Genomic DNA, 15,790 nt, shown 5'->3' with positions numbered 1-15,790 from the left:
TGCTTAATAGCGCTTAATACGTCGGGAGTTTCCAAGTTTCTAAGCGCTTTACATTATTACCCCGGTCATCTGATTCTGGCTTGCCCGCACACAATGTAGGCTATGCACTTTCTCCACTTCCTGGGGAGCATTCCAACAAGAGTTACTAGGCTCAAATTGCTAAGCATACCACTTTGGCTTTCGCATCCTACCGGGTACCCATTTAACACCTGGGTGGAGAGTGGCAAATGTAGATCAATGTCTTGCCAAAGGACATTAGTGCCGCGGCGTGACTCGAACCGCGAACGTTGTGATCGACAGTCCGGTAACGTATCCACTGGACCACAACACCTCTATGGAAGTTCATGCAAGTCTCTTGTTGCGCGCAGTGGCCATTCATTTTTAATTTTAAAAAAAGGAGTCTGCTCTCTTGCAGCAGTTTACCCCTCTGTATCTTAAAGCCTTTAGTTTTAGTGTACTTAATCAAGATGTTTCTACAAGTACAAAATGTAAAATAACATTTTATATGTATTTCAAGATAACAACTTAGATGCCAGATTAACTGGAATAAATTAGATACTTTGTATACTTAACAAAGGTTGATTCTGTGACTGTTCAGAATATTTTGAACAACTACTAACAAGGTCTTGCAATGAAATGTAGCTCAAAGGCATCTCCGATCGCAGTTCAATTTTGGTTGCTTTTTACAATGAGCAAGATTTGGTTCATATCAATGTTACATAGCAAGATGGCACTGGTCTTAGAGAAGGTAGACCTAGATGTGAAACCCAGTATATGCATGAGTTGGAATTCATCCTTAGTTACCCCTTGTTCATGAGGTATTAATTATCCTTCAGGCTAATTGAGGAGCATAAACTTGGTTTTTTAGCACTTGGCAAAAAAAACCAATCCACTGAATCGTAAAAAATTGTGTTTCTCTTGCTCTTTATTCCATGTAATTTGGAACTCCATCCCCAAAGATATTTCCACATGCAAGACAATTTATTCTCTCAAAAATAATGCGAAGCAGTTCCTTTCCCTTAAATATGTATAGTTACGTTCTATTGTTTTATATTATGCCATATTATAACTAACAAAATATCCCTCCGGTGTGTTATAATTTGTTTGCTTTTTTGTTTGTATGTTGAATATCCTTTCTATATTATGCATTTGTATATTAGGGAACTACTATTGTACAAGGCCTAAGATCTTTATTTAAGTAGTTCCCCTTTTTGTTTTTAATTTTTGTGTATGATTTATTTGTATTTATATGTATATTATTTTAATCGAGAATGAAATATAACGAAAAACAAAATTATAATATTTGAATATTCAGGTATTTGACTGGAGACCAGGTATCCAGTGAATCATCAGTGGAAGCCTATGCAAGGTGCCTCAGAATGGGATGCAGATGTCTAGAATGTAAGTCAAACACCATGTGCAGTCAAAGTAAAAAGGGGGGAAATAGAAAGGGGCTTGGGCCATGTGCCCCTCTAGGCTTTGCCCCTGAGGGCCACTGTATGAACCTTTTTTTTTTCTCAGTGTGTTGTAACGTCTCTGAATTTAGGCCATGAAGTAGCCTTCAATAATAAACTATTAGTATGCAGTATGATTATTCTTGCCCATTAGAATAAGAAAAAAAAACCCACTGCTCTTGTGAATGTTGCAGCATGAAAGTTTGGCAGGGAATACAAATTACAAAAGGAGGTAAAAACTATAGAGAAATGGAGAGTATCTTGCTATTTTTGCAAGCACAGAATATGACAACATGCCTTGTTTGACAGTTAAATCTGTATATATGCCATAACATATTAATGATGTAAAAGGGGCTGTAGATGATGTCTGTCATTAGCTGAGAAATTGAAAGTGCAACAGGATTGTCAAAGAGTAATGTTGAAGATAGATGAGAGTTTGCTTTATAATATGTACTGTCTTGGAGAGTTGCATCGCATCATTTACTCAACTGTTTAAAGATAAAGTTGAGTTCTGGTAATGCGATTGCATTGTGAAAGAAAAGGTGTGGAATGGATCAGAAAAAGTTGATCATTTAGCATATAAGTATTGGTGTGTAATGCAAGGTTCTGGAGTCATCAAAATCACAATAAATTTGGCTCAGTCTTGGTAAAGTAACAAGCACTATACACCAAAAGATGTATACGGGCCTACACAAATGGTGTCTGGCACTTGTGTCTGGGCTACTAACCTTGATTTCCTTATCTATTTTTTGCTCATTACTCAGCCAGTATACATTTTCTACCAAAATTGTTTGGCAAATGACATTTATTTGTAATCTTGAACATTCAGTGTAAGTTTCATTTGATTCTGTTAGAACTCATTTAAAAAAAAAAACAGAACTCAAGTTTATTTTTAAATACTGTCATTCCTTACGTTTGTTTATCATTCTGTTTGCAGTGGACTGTTGGGATGGACCAGACGGTCTACCAATCATCTACCATGGTCACACCTTGACCACCAAGATCAGGTTCTATGATGTACTCAAGACAATCAAAGAACATGCTTGGATCACCACAGAGTAAGGCTTTCATAAGTTTATGGTAATGTTGTTGATGATGACAGTGGTGATGTGACATCACATCGTAGGTGATGATGGCAGTGGTGATGGTGATGAGGTGGTAGAGTGATGATGGTGTAGACGATGGTGGTGGTGGTGGTGGTGGTGGTGGTGGTGGTGGTGGTGGTGGTGGTGGTGGTGTAGGCGATGATGATGATGATGATGGTTGTGGTGATGGTGGTGGTGGTGGTGGTGGTGGTGGTGGTGGTGGTGGTGGTGGTGGTGGTGGTGGTGGTGGTGGTGGCGGCGGCGGCGGTGGTGGTGGTGGTGGTGGTGGTGGTGGTGGTGGTGTGATGGTGGTGTAGGCGATGATGATGATGATGATGATGGTTGTGGTGATGGTGATGATGATGGTGGTGATGGTGGTGGTGGTGATGGCAGTGCTGATGGTGATGAGGAGGTAGAGTGATGGTGATTTAGCGGTGATGATGATGATGGTGATGGTGATGATGATGGTGATGGTGGTGATGATGATGGTGGTGATGGTGATGGTGGTGGTGGTGGTGGTGATGGTGATGATAGAGGATGATGATGATACTACTATACATTTTCATTTCGTTGATAACTGCTTGTAAATTGATAAATAATAATGGTGATTGAATGGAATAGTAATATTATTACCCTGTTGTTTTTTCCCCAGCTTTCCCATTATCTTATCCATTGAGAATCATTGCTCACTACTACAACAGAGAAACATGGCCTGCCTCTTCCAAGAAGTCTTTGGTGGTGAGTTTCCCCCCAACCACATTTATATTTTGTTGCTTTCTAAAGTCTTTGCCTTTGTTGTTGTGTAGTTGCCAGATTGTACTTTTATCACAATTTCTCTAACTAACCGATTGATAACACAATTAACATCTGTGAATTGACCGTACAGTCCCATCTATCAATAAATGCGTTGCTTTTTTCCCTACTTACTACAGACACCTTACTCACACAGCCCATTGACAGGGATGCAGCCAGCCTTCCTGCTGTCAGCAAGCTCAAGAGGAAGATCATCTTGAAACACAAGAAGCTTCCTGATAATGGAAATGAGACATTCACAGTTCCCACAGAAGACAGTAAGGACATAGATTGGTTTCATTCTCATTCTCTCTTTTTTTTTCTCCTGGTCCTGCAGAGATAATGTCCATGATTGATTCCTTGATGTGATCTAGTGATCAACTCTGTTCCATGATTGATTCTTGATGTGATCTAGTGATCAACTCTGTTCATGATTGATTCCTTGATGTGATCTAGTGATCAACTCTGTTTCATGATTGATTCCTTGATGTGATCTAGTGATCAACTCTGTTCCATGATTGATTCCTTGATGTGATCTAGTGATCAACTCTGTTTCATGATTGATTCCTTGATGTGATCTAGTGATCAACTCTGTTCCATGATTGATTCCTTGATGTGATCTAGTGATCAACTCTGTTCCATGATTGATTCCTTGATGTGATCTAGTGATCAACTCTGTTTTCGTGATTGATTCCTTGATGTGATCTAGTGATCAACTCTGTTTCATGATTGATTCCTTGATGTGATCTAGTGATCAACTCTGTTCCATGATTGATTCCTTGATGTGATCTAGTGATCAACTCTGTTTTCGTGATTGATTCCTTGATGTGATCTAGTGATCAACTCTGTTTCATGATTGATTCCTTGATGTGATCTAGTGATCAACTCTGTTCATGATTGATTCCTTGATGTGATCTAGTGATCAACTCTGTTTCATGATTGATTCCTTGATGTGATCTAGTGATCAACTCTGTTTCATGATTGATTCCTTGATGTGATCTAGTGATCAACTCTGTTTTCGTGATTGATTCCTTGATGTGATCTAGTGATCAACTCTGTTTCATGATTGATTCCTTGATGTGATCTAGTGATCAACTCTGTTCATGATTGATTCCTTGATGTGATCTAGTGGTCAACTCTGTTTCATGATTGATTCCTAGAATTAATTCATACCCACAATCATTGTAATAATTGAATCATGTTGAGTTTAGAAAGCCCGTCTGATAAAAGAACTGACCATCTTGAAAGGATGTCATTTTCCTTTATTCCTTCTTCAAGAAGTTTTGTAATAAGAATTGTTATGGTGAATCCATCACAAGCCTTATGCTTTTAAACAATTGCTCTTCCTTCCTTCCTCCATTGATTTTATATTCATTTGATACATGAAGGAAATATGCATGAAGAGTCTGAATCTGTTCTGATTTCATACTAGGAAATTTATTTGTTTTAAAAGATACAGTCTACTTTTTTCGCATGAACAAGTTCATTTATAGCAATGTTTTGACTTTTATTTCATTGTAGGTCTAGACTTTGACTTGAGAAATTCAACCAAAAATGGCATTCTCCTTCTTGAAGATCCACTAGATGTAAGTATTTAAGTCTGTTCCAGTAGAAAGTCAAGAGTAAATTTTACATTTTGCTCTACACTGCAGTCATGATTTGAACTATTATCTTTCTCAAATTGGTGTTTTCATTGCTGCAGTCATCTCAAACAATTTTCCACCTCTCTCCTTTAGTATTTCATTATTTAACCAACTGCAAATCTTTGATGCAGTATATGAGAATACATATATAATAAATGGCCTGATTGGTTATCAGGTTGTGTATGCTTTGCATACATGCAGCTATAGCAAATTTCTAGATTTTAAAACCTTTGTTGTCCACTGTAGTCAACAGTCAGGAGGTGTGACATTTTTACACACATGAATATAGCTGCCAGCTATTCCTATTGTGGAGGAATGATGTCCATTTTTAGGATTTCAGGCTATTGTTTTGAACCCTAGATTCTTCTCTTTTTCTAAATATTCTGTGTGAAAAGTATACAAAATAGACTGTTCCTATTTTTGCCTTTGAGAGATTCCTAATCTTTGCTGCGGAAGGTTGGCCGGTATGCATGTATCATTTACATATGAGACATATAATAAGCCAGTTCATAGTTGCAGTCTGAGCATGAGCAGATAAAGGTCATTGCAGACCAAATTGTGAAATACACGGAGATAAAATACTGGATACGTGCTCATGAAAGTTATGTAATCATTATTCATTTATACACAGTTCACTCCATGATACCCAGGTGGAAGTATTCTTTGAAAAGGGGAAATGAAGGTTTTTTATGTAGTACCTCCATTGCTGTAGGAGTGATTATTTCAAAATGTACAAAGTGGGACCTCTTCATGTTTTGAACATCTGTGGATAGTCGGGGTCATTTGGGACATGTGCTATTAAACCGTGAACTGATCTATTCTTCTCCTTCTCCTCCTTTTTCTATTGCAGCAAGAATGGGCTCCTCATTACTTTGTGCTGACTGACACCAAGCTGTACTACTCTGAGGAGACTAACACGCAGGCTAACCAAGATGATGATGATGATGCTAGCTCCATAGAACCGGTATGTATTCATTGTTGATGATGGTGGCATCACAGAGTTCATTGTGAAGAAGAAGATGTAGGACATTGGGGAGGATGTACAGGATATATGAAGGAAATGGAATTGAAAAGAATGCACCAATAGTAGTACGAATCAAACTATTTAAAAACAGGATGAAGGTTTTGCAAACGGCTCTAAATGTTGCTGTTTCGCCAAGTTTTTATTTCAAAAGAACTCATACATATATATTTTAGGACCGTAATAATAATAATAATAGCTAGTTTTTATATAGCGCTTTTCAGGACCGAAGGCCCTCTCAAAGCGCTTTACAGAAATATATATATTATTACCCCGGTCATCGGATTCAGGCTTACCCGCACACAATGTATGCACATTGTCCCGTTCTGGACTTATGACATGTCATACAATTTTTACAGCACTATACAAAGGGGTGAAAAAGAAAAAATGTCACAAAAATCAACAACACACATGTATATAATATATCTTGTGTTGGGTTGTGTTACAAATTATATGGACTACACGTAATATAATACAAACAATTATTTGGGTTTATAATTGATCGTCCATTACTAAATTTGAGAAGAAATATGTACTCTTACACTATTACTATTTGCATGATATGATGTGAATGGTGGGGACAGGGAAGAACAAGAAAGTGTATTCTAGTCATGATAGTTCATCTCTAGTTTGAATACTCTTTACTCTGTTCTAGTCATGATAGTTCATCTCTAGTTTGAATACTCTTTACTCTATTCTAGTCATGATAGTTCATCTCTAGTTTGAATACTCTTTACTCTATTCTAGTCATGATAGTTCATCTCTAGTTTGAATACTCTTTACTGTATTCTAGTCATGATAGTTCATCCCTAGTTTAAATACCTTACATCCTTAGAAGTTCAGGTATTTCACCTTTAAATTCAAATGATAATCATAACCAACGACAATCGAACCAATAAGAATCAATATCAATTTATAATGTATGTTATGGTGATTTCAAATCGACCTATCAAGAAGGATAAACACTAGCTGAGAAATTCATTTGGTATAAAAAGCAAAGATGTAACAAATCTGCCAGGATTAACGTGGCAGGAATAAGAATTGTACGTTTTTTACCACAAATTACCCATTCTTAGCCATCCAAAGCGGAATGTGAACTGCACTACAATGAAAATTGGTTTTTCGGAGATCTCAGTACTCCAGAACGAAGTGGCACGTCCATTGCTGAAGAGCTCCTAAAGCAGTACAACGGGGAAGACGGCACATTTATTGTGCGGGAGAGCGACCGCTTGCCAACAAGTTTTAGCATTTCATTCTGGTACATCACGCACAGTCTGTGGGAAATGTTAACTCCCGGCAAAGTTTAAACAAAAAGCTTCTGCTCTTGTTGATTGAGATTGCGTGATGCTTTCAATGATTTATAGATTACGCATGCTTATTCATAATTCAAGTGCATTTGACACTTTTAAAAAAAAGTTTGCGTTCCATGTGTGTGAGTGATGGTGGAGTGGGGAATCTAAGGGGAATCTCAGTAGGTATATTCAATCTTTCAGGTGGGGAGTCAAGGGCAGCTTGATATCCAGTAACAAGATAGAAGCTCATAAGAGAACTTGCAATCAATCCGAAAACCGATCGCAACTCTTTGTAAGACAGTGCCCAGGTCTACAACTGATTTGTGTTATGTATACAATGTGAGGACTTGCAAGAAATTTTTGAAAAAAAGTTACTATGAATTTCTTTGGAACAACCTAAGGCAGAATGGGGGGGGGGGGGGGGGCAGAGAAATGGCACTATAGAGTTTTTAATGTACATGTACATCTCTATAAACTGCATGAAAGATAGATACATATATGTTGGAATAGTCTAGTGTGAGCAAACTGTGATGAAGTTCCCATAGATTCTGTTGCTCCATTGTCATTCAAGTTTAAGAAAGCATCTAGAGTTTCATACGTTCAACACTATTTACTTTATCTAACATTATTCAACAGATCACCATTGCATAATTGACCAGATTTAACCTGTTTGATTTATTTTTGATCAGCACCTTTGATGATTGCTTTCATATGTTTTCATTGGGACTATAGGTATTTAACCCACTGACATCTGAATTCATTCATTACCATAGGCTTGATATAGTAGCCACCCGGCTCCCGTAGGCTACACAGACTGACTATAGATGATTGAGAAGCTGTGCAAAAAACCATGCTATAAGGGAAAAAGACAAACAATCCGATTACTTTTAGTAAAGCTTTCAAACCACAGCATTGCGCTTACTGTTGATTTCAATTATCATATTTTTCCTGTGCACTTTTTCTTTTAACCTTTGCTTACAAATCATCAACAACAATCGCACACTAAAGGTCACGCCCAACGAAGAGCTTCATTACTCGGAGCCCTGGTTTCACGGAAAACTGAACACAAACGCCGACCAGCTACCTCGCATGGTCGCGGAAGAACTCCTCACACGTTATCAGCAAGGCGATGGCACTTTCCTCGTTCGTGAAAGCGAGACGTTCAAAGGAGACTACTCCCTCTCTTTCTGGTACAGCTTCAAATTCTTATGATTTTTTTCTCCTTTTTGGGGTTTGTTCAGGAATAATTTGCAGGGTCCCCCCAAAATTAATATAAACATGTTGCAAGATTTATTGCTCTTCAGCTTTTTGGAAATGATGGAATCTTTTTAAGATCCAGGAGTAACTTTATTTATGTTTTGAGAAACAGGATCATTTGCATTGATTTATTTGTAGAGGGAAAATAAATGGTTTCTCTGATATACTGATTTCATAAGAGTCATATAAAAATCAGTGGGCACTATGATAGTATTTCAAAAGCTGTTTTTGAACGGGGGGGGGGGGGAATTATTGTCTATACCTGCCAAAATGCTTTCAAAAACACAAAATAGGATTATGTCCTGCAGTCAATGGAGAGTAAATTTGGGCAGTTTGTTGACTTACTTTTTGCACAGTTGTTACATAGCAACTTGATTTATAATTTTTATGTTGTGCAAGTAAATATGAGGATGTTGACCACTCCTTTGGTCAAACATTGCTATGGGGGAGGGGGGGGGGGGGGGTTGTAATATGGATGCTCTGTGCAGGGTGGAAGTATATTTTCATATCATTTACATGTAGTGCTTGTAACACAGTTCAGCTTGCAATTATTCAGCTCTGCACATGAGGATTTAACTATTAACAAGAACAATTGTGTACATCCATGGAAAGTTCTAATTGGATTTGATTATTTGAATGAATCCGTTCTTTTTTTAAATGTCAATACTGATAGAATTTGCAAGTTAAAATATGCAGTGTATCCTATGATGATTTCAATTATTATTCAGTTTACATATTCTAGAACTTTCTATTGCTTTCACATGCATACTCTCTACAATCCCCCCCCCCCCCCCTCTCCCCGATTTTAAATTTTAGCAAAGATATCAGCAACTCTTTTTCATCAAATTCAAAAACGCTCTTTGCTGCATTATCTCGTCATAATTTCTTTATCTAAAAATATTTTGTACAAAATAGATGCTATTTTGTGATTTTAGAATAGAAGAGTGAGCTCAAAATGAATAAATCACAACATAGCATTTCCAACAAAGTTAGAATTGTAGTTGCTATTTCATTTTATTTTTTTGATGCAATGATGCATTTTTAAAAACGATTTCTCCTTCAGACTCACTAGAATTGTATTTTTTTTTGGGGGGGGGGGGGGCAAATGATGCTCACAATAAGGTACCATTTACATGCAAAAACAATGATCTGACAATATTATAATACAGTAATATATGGTTTAGAAATGCATAAGTTACTAGTTTTCAGTTTGGTCATTTCAAATATGACACACCGATGTAAAAGAAATTAATTATGAGCTGAGAAATAATTGTTGCTGTTATCTGCTAAAATGATTTGCAATCCTGAACAAATAAGGATAATGCATGCAACTACATTGCTAATAACACACACTATTGCATCAATGCATGTCTCATTATATTCTTGCACATTCATACATTCATACAGTCATACAGTCATACATTCATATACAAATAAGGCAGTTTAATCTAATATGGACATCCATTGGTAAGTTTTATGTATGTTTCATGAGATTTTAGAAATGCTGTGAATATTCTGTATGCAGGTACAGTATCAGTGTAATTTCATCTGCCTGGCAAAATTCCATTTTGGGCTAACTTTTATTTCATCTGAATCAAGTACCAGCATGTACATTTTTTAATTTTAAAGATATCAAAAAAGTAATCTTTCTGTCGAGCCAGAATATACTTGTTGGGGAAAAGAAAGCATTGTAACTTAGACTGATAAAAAAGCCCGATATGAATATCATGTGTTAAACAAAAGAATGTTTCACTGGTAAAGTAACCTTCACTAGCGCATCAGAAAAGATATAGATGTAACATGTTTCCTATAGTAACAGAATGCTAGATTTATGAAGGTAGATGTAAGCCTCTATATCATTCTTGTTGAAACAAAGTGACAATGTTCATGGTAGGATAATATGTGTTTCATTGTAGCTATACATGTAGCTTTGAAGTTGATACCTCTTTCCATATCTTCATTCAGTATTTTCATGTTTTCTTTTTTGTTTCCTTTCCATTTCATTACTTTTATCCAATTCATTTCCAATTCCTTCTGCCCACTATCAAATTGTCTAAATCAAATCTTTTTGCATACCGATCTTAAAACATCCATTTTATGGTAATCAATGAACATTTGAAAACAAACATTTTGGCACTCCTGAATCCCATTCCAATTACCATGCTGATCAATGCATAATTCATTGGCCAAACAAACAATGCATCACCAAAACATTGACAATGTTGAATGTGAACAAACATAAAACCAACTGCTACTGAATATTCATGTGCCCTCACTCCAATGTTTCATCCAATCCCATCACATGTTTTTCATTGACCTCTTCATTTTATGTTGAAATGATTATTTTGAACCCCCACAATATGAAAAATATTGATTCAACAACTGATGCAATTGTAAAAAATCATTGAATACAAAACGACTTCCCCCAAATTACGTATAAATGTACGTAAAACTCTACTGACCTTGAAATTACTTTAAAAAAAAATGATATGCCCCCTTCTCTGCAATCTATGGTGGTGGATATTTGGTTACTTTTTTGGGGGAAAAAAATTGGCAATCAATCCTTCCTTTTAAATTCTTACCCCAATTTTCAACCCTGACCCAAATGCAACCTTTCAAAAACACGCCTTGACCTTTGGTAGGGCCATGGGAAAGGTCAACCACTGTCGCATCAAGTCCAAGCTTGACCGAGGTCAATCCAAGTACTTCCTGGTGGAGAACATGCCGTTTGACAGTCTCTACACTCTCATCAACCACTACCGGGCGGTGCCCCTACGCAGCCGTGACCTGGAGGTCAGGCTAACAGAACCGGTGCCTCAACCCCCAAGCCACGAGAACAAAGAGTAAGTCAGAATGAGGCCGTTGTCCAATGACCTGGCAGTGACCCCCCCCCCCCCCCCTCACTTCCCTCGAAGAGACGGTCACCAAGGTTATCAGAGGTAGTGATTGGAAGCACTGCATGATATTATATATGCTTGCTCTACTGAGCCCGTTGAGTGTAGCTCATTGGTGGTATTGTGTTTTGTGTTTGTCTGTTATGTCCCTCTTAGTGTTTTCTCCTCTGCTTAGTATTGTAGATGCATGATACATGTAGAGCTTTACATTCTGCATTCCCTTATTTACTAATGTACATGTAGTACCAATTCTACTTCTTTTGTTTCATGCATCCCTTTTTATCAGCTACATTATAACATCAATGCTTTCCTCTCATATTTGCTGTTCATTGATATATCTAATACACATGCACTAACCAAGTAGGTAGGTAGAGAGAGAGAGAGAGAGAGAGATAGAGTGAGAGAGAGAGAGAGACAAGGTAAGTTGTTTCTTGCAAACATGAATGGAGTGGAAAGTTCTAGGTCCAAACCCATCATGTCTTCAGCTAACAAGCCACTCAAACTTAACCACATCGCACCACCCTTATATAACACATATTTCTCCAGATGAATTCTCCAAGCACTTGTCTTATGGGGATTAAGCTTAACCTAATCTATTTGTTAACCCCACCCCCCCCCCTCCCTCCCCCTCGTGTAATCTCTAATCGCACCCTATTAACCCACAGGGCTAACAATCGCGTCAATCACTGCCGTATTCGCTCCAAGTCCGTCCACGGCAAAACTTGCTATTACCTGGTCGAAAACCTTCCGTTCCCGAACCTCTATACCCTCGTAAACGTCTACCGCGAACGCTCGATCAAGGGCGGGAACGGCATCACAGTGAAGTTAAAGGAAACGGTGCCCCAGCTGTATGGCCACGAGAATGCAGAGTAAGTTTATGCCTTTGCAATGTCTTCAGAGGAATGTGCACCTTTCTGGGGTAACATGCAACCCACGATGGTAGGGTTTCAATTAAGTGTAAATTGAACTGTTAATGGAGGATTTAGAAAATGGTTTGAGCGAAGACATTTTTGGAGATGTCAGTATTCTTTGTGCGATATCTTTGAAAGTCGGTTCTTTTATCAACACACATTGTATTAACCCAAATCTGATGTCAGATTGATGCATGTGGTTTGCATATATCATAGTGAATCCAGAGAGAAAGTGATTTTAAAAAGGAGGTTAAATATCTGGCAAGCTTAATTCACTGCTTTGATCTGTGGAGGAAGAAGGGTAAGTAAAGAAGAAAGAAAGAGATGGAGGTAGAAAGACAGTACGGATAGACAGACAGGCAGAGACATAGTAGAGCCTGTGTCATTTCTTATTTCCATATTCATGTAAGTGGGTCTGAGCTATGCTGGCTGTGGCTTATCAACATGGGATGTGATTTGAACTCTACAGGTGTTCTTTCTCTTATACAGTTTTGTGAATATTTCCTAAAGCTGCTTAAAGGTAATACAAAGTTTTGGTATGGGGTCATGAATTTGGTTCAAATGAATATATTGGAAGCATATGCGATCCTACAATATTCAGTGATTGTTGTTGCGGTTGAAAATCGAGTCTAAAGTTAATATGACATTGTAAATAATACATTTTTAATGTTGTTTAGCCTGCGCTCAAGGTCAAGATATTAATTAAGCTATAAAACAATGTTTCTTGACTAAAATCGATCGATTAGCTATTCTCGTTTGGAAATTATATATCACAACTACATACTCTGAGATTTCCATGGTCGCAGCTACCATTGTACGGCCGTAGGCGCTATTTGAAATTCATCAAAATTTAGGGGCTAAATTTTGTAGTGCTTATAATACATCCACAGGGGCATTCAAATATATCAAAATAGTAAAGAATCACTATCCACCCAATTTTCAAAAATTCCCCAAACTTTGTATTACCTTTAACTGAAGTTGTTTTAATACATGTACTTTTAATACCAACTTCTCTTTCCTAACCATTGCCTTTTATTAATACTCACTATACTACACTTTTATTAATACTCACTTACTTTCACTTTTCACTCTTTCTTTAGTTCTTTTGATACATCTTACAGTTCCCTTACTGTAAAATACACAATAAAGTAATTACAGTTTCCATCGTAGTTAAAAACATTTTGAAAAGATTGCTTGTATAAAAACACTTTATCTAGTCAATTTTCTTCTTCAGATCAATTTGTCTAACATGTACCTCCACATTTCCATCATCTGATACTAATGTGGGATGTGGGGCTCAGTTTTGTGTGAGCCCACATGTGTTCTTTTCCACAACAGAAAGGAGGAAGCGACAAGGCGATGTTTACTGTTTGGTAGCTCTGGTTCAGAATACCCTTCTGCTCAGAATCTCAAAGTTTATTCTCTGCTCTTTCCAACATGCATGCATATGTATCAACATAACAACTAGTATATAACAATAAAATCCTCATCAATATTCAAAAGGAAGTCAGTCATGTGACTACATACTAAATATTCGAAGAAAGTGGGCCAATCAAAAGAGAGAGTGTCATGTGACTGTTATGGCGGAAGAGTGGTCAGGTGACAGAAGAGGAGGGGGAGGGGTTTCATGTAAAAGGATGTTAGAGTGAACACAGGAAGTAAATGCCTGTGGCATGTGGGGCATGTGAACATGAAAAGAAGAACATACTTGGTGGTGAATATGGACACAAAGTCTAAAGAAATTAAAGAGGCTAATTAAAGTAACCATTGAACTTACAACTTTTAGGAAATCAAAGGTTAACTTGGAGTACACTAACATTCGCTCATCTCCTAACTCTCTTATTTCGAACATTTAATCAAACATATAATCATTTTCTAATTCTTTCTAATTCTTTCCTATTTATTGACAAGTCATGAATATTTGGAAGTGCATTTGAAATTTAGTTCACTCTTGATCCTTTAAAGCACTTGTAAATGTCACAGGCAGAACCAAGGTGTATATTGTTGACAAGGTGGTGTATGAATTAATTTGCCTGCTTGTAACATTGCATGGTTGTAGCATGTGCATGATAATATATGGGTGTCATGTAGAGTGCCTTGGTATCACTGTATTGCATGCTTGTGGTTTTTTATATCTTGAAATGTACATGTATATTACAGTTCTAATCAAAATTGAAAACTTATGAAAAACACTGAATTCCTACTGCTAATGTATTGTTTAGTTATATCAATATTTACATTGGGGGATATGAGGTAGGAGTCTAGAAAAGCAACTGGAACTTTTTTTTGCAAATAAAGTTATGTTTTAAAATCATTTTACAAAATAAATCCATTATTTGGTAAATATATACCGGTATGTATAAAAGGATTTCACTTATCAATGAGGGAAAATCATAGCCGGGAAGGTAAAAATATATAAATAAAAATAACGGGAACGATTGTAAATCATTTATTTGAAAATACTCAAATGTAGCAGTTGACAAATCTATTTTATTAAAGCGAAACCTTCACACCAGAAGAGCATCAACTTTGAAAATTGTAGTGCAAAAAATAATAGCAGGTGAAAGAAATACTTCATCACCACACATGTGGGAAGGAAGCGTTCATAAATTTGAATACATTTACTTGATAAACAACTTTGCATAGTACATGTACGTCACATAATCCAGAAAATGGTGATGTTGTGCTGAGATACTTTACATTATGCCAAGTATATCTTGCTTTATACTCAGGGATGCCAGTTTTCAGGCAATAGCCTGAATTCAGGCCCTGGCGAGTTATTTTCATACCATAGTTTAGGCTTGTGTACAAACTAGCTCATTCTAGGTGATTTTCAGGCCCTCTGATCAATTCTAACTGGCATCCCTGAATACTTCTCTCATACACTTTGGTGGTAAATCTTGTAGATTAATGGACAATAATAGATTAAATCTCTAAGAATAACTAACATTATTTCTTTGGGGTGAGATTCTCTTGCATTTTTTCAAAATGAACGGTGAAGTAACATATGATTACATGTTTGAATGGTAATAGATGGTTCCATAGTCAACTGAGCAGACACGAGGCAGAGGATATGTTGAAGAGAGTCCGTCAGGATGGTGCTTTCCTCGTCAGGAAGAGTGAGAGAGAAAGTGATGCCTTCGCCATCTCATTCAGGTAACAATTGGGATTTCAGTTTATATGTATCTGTTTCCTTTTAAACCTTTAATATTCTATGAAGAGATAGATAGAAGAAAGTATGATTAGAAAGAGAATAGAAAATGAAGGATACCATGACCATGGAAGAAATTTAATTTGAGAGGGTTGTATAGAAACGTAGAGATACTAAAAAAGTGGTTTGTTGTGATTATTTTTGATCAGCCAGTTTGAAGATAGGCTCTGTGCAAGAGCAGATAAAAGGTGGCTATTTAAACACATAGCAGTCAAGTGTCTCCTTTTAGT

General features: G+C 37.0%; 1 protein-coding gene across 3 annotated transcripts in view; it reads left to right on the top strand.

The window, feature by feature from the left end:
- Positions 1–15,790, top strand: part of LOC579102 (1-phosphatidylinositol 4,5-bisphosphate phosphodiesterase gamma-1) — a 75,144-nt gene that overhangs the window by 45,289 nt on the left and 14,065 nt on the right. For 2 of the 3 annotated variants that reach the window (XM_030977827.1, XM_030977834.1), the window contains exons 12-20: positions 1,316–1,401; positions 2,392–2,512; positions 3,192–3,277; positions 3,472–3,609; positions 4,853–4,917; positions 5,825–5,938; positions 8,296–8,477; positions 12,104–12,307; positions 15,383–15,505. In XM_030977827.1, coding sequence (XP_030833687.1) covers positions 1,316–1,401; positions 2,392–2,512; positions 3,192–3,277; positions 3,472–3,609; positions 4,853–4,917; positions 5,825–5,938; positions 8,296–8,477; positions 12,104–12,307; positions 15,383–15,505 — 1,119 coding nt within the window. Of the gene's footprint in view, positions 1–1,315; positions 1,402–2,391; positions 2,513–3,191; positions 3,278–3,471; positions 3,610–4,852; positions 4,918–5,824; positions 5,939–8,295; positions 8,478–11,186; positions 11,388–12,103; positions 12,308–15,382; positions 15,506–15,790 lie in introns of all 3 variants that reach the window. The other variant, XM_030977840.1, reaches the window with a different exon arrangement.

The sequence above is a fragment of the Strongylocentrotus purpuratus genome, unplaced genomic scaffold, assembly GCF_000002235.5.
Source record: "Strongylocentrotus purpuratus isolate Spur 01 unplaced genomic scaffold, Spur_5.0 spur5_contig_810, whole genome shotgun sequence".
Classification (NCBI taxonomy): Eukaryota; Metazoa; Echinodermata; class Echinoidea; order Camarodonta; family Strongylocentrotidae; genus Strongylocentrotus; species Strongylocentrotus purpuratus.
This window is presented reverse-complemented; position numbering and strand designations above follow the sequence as displayed.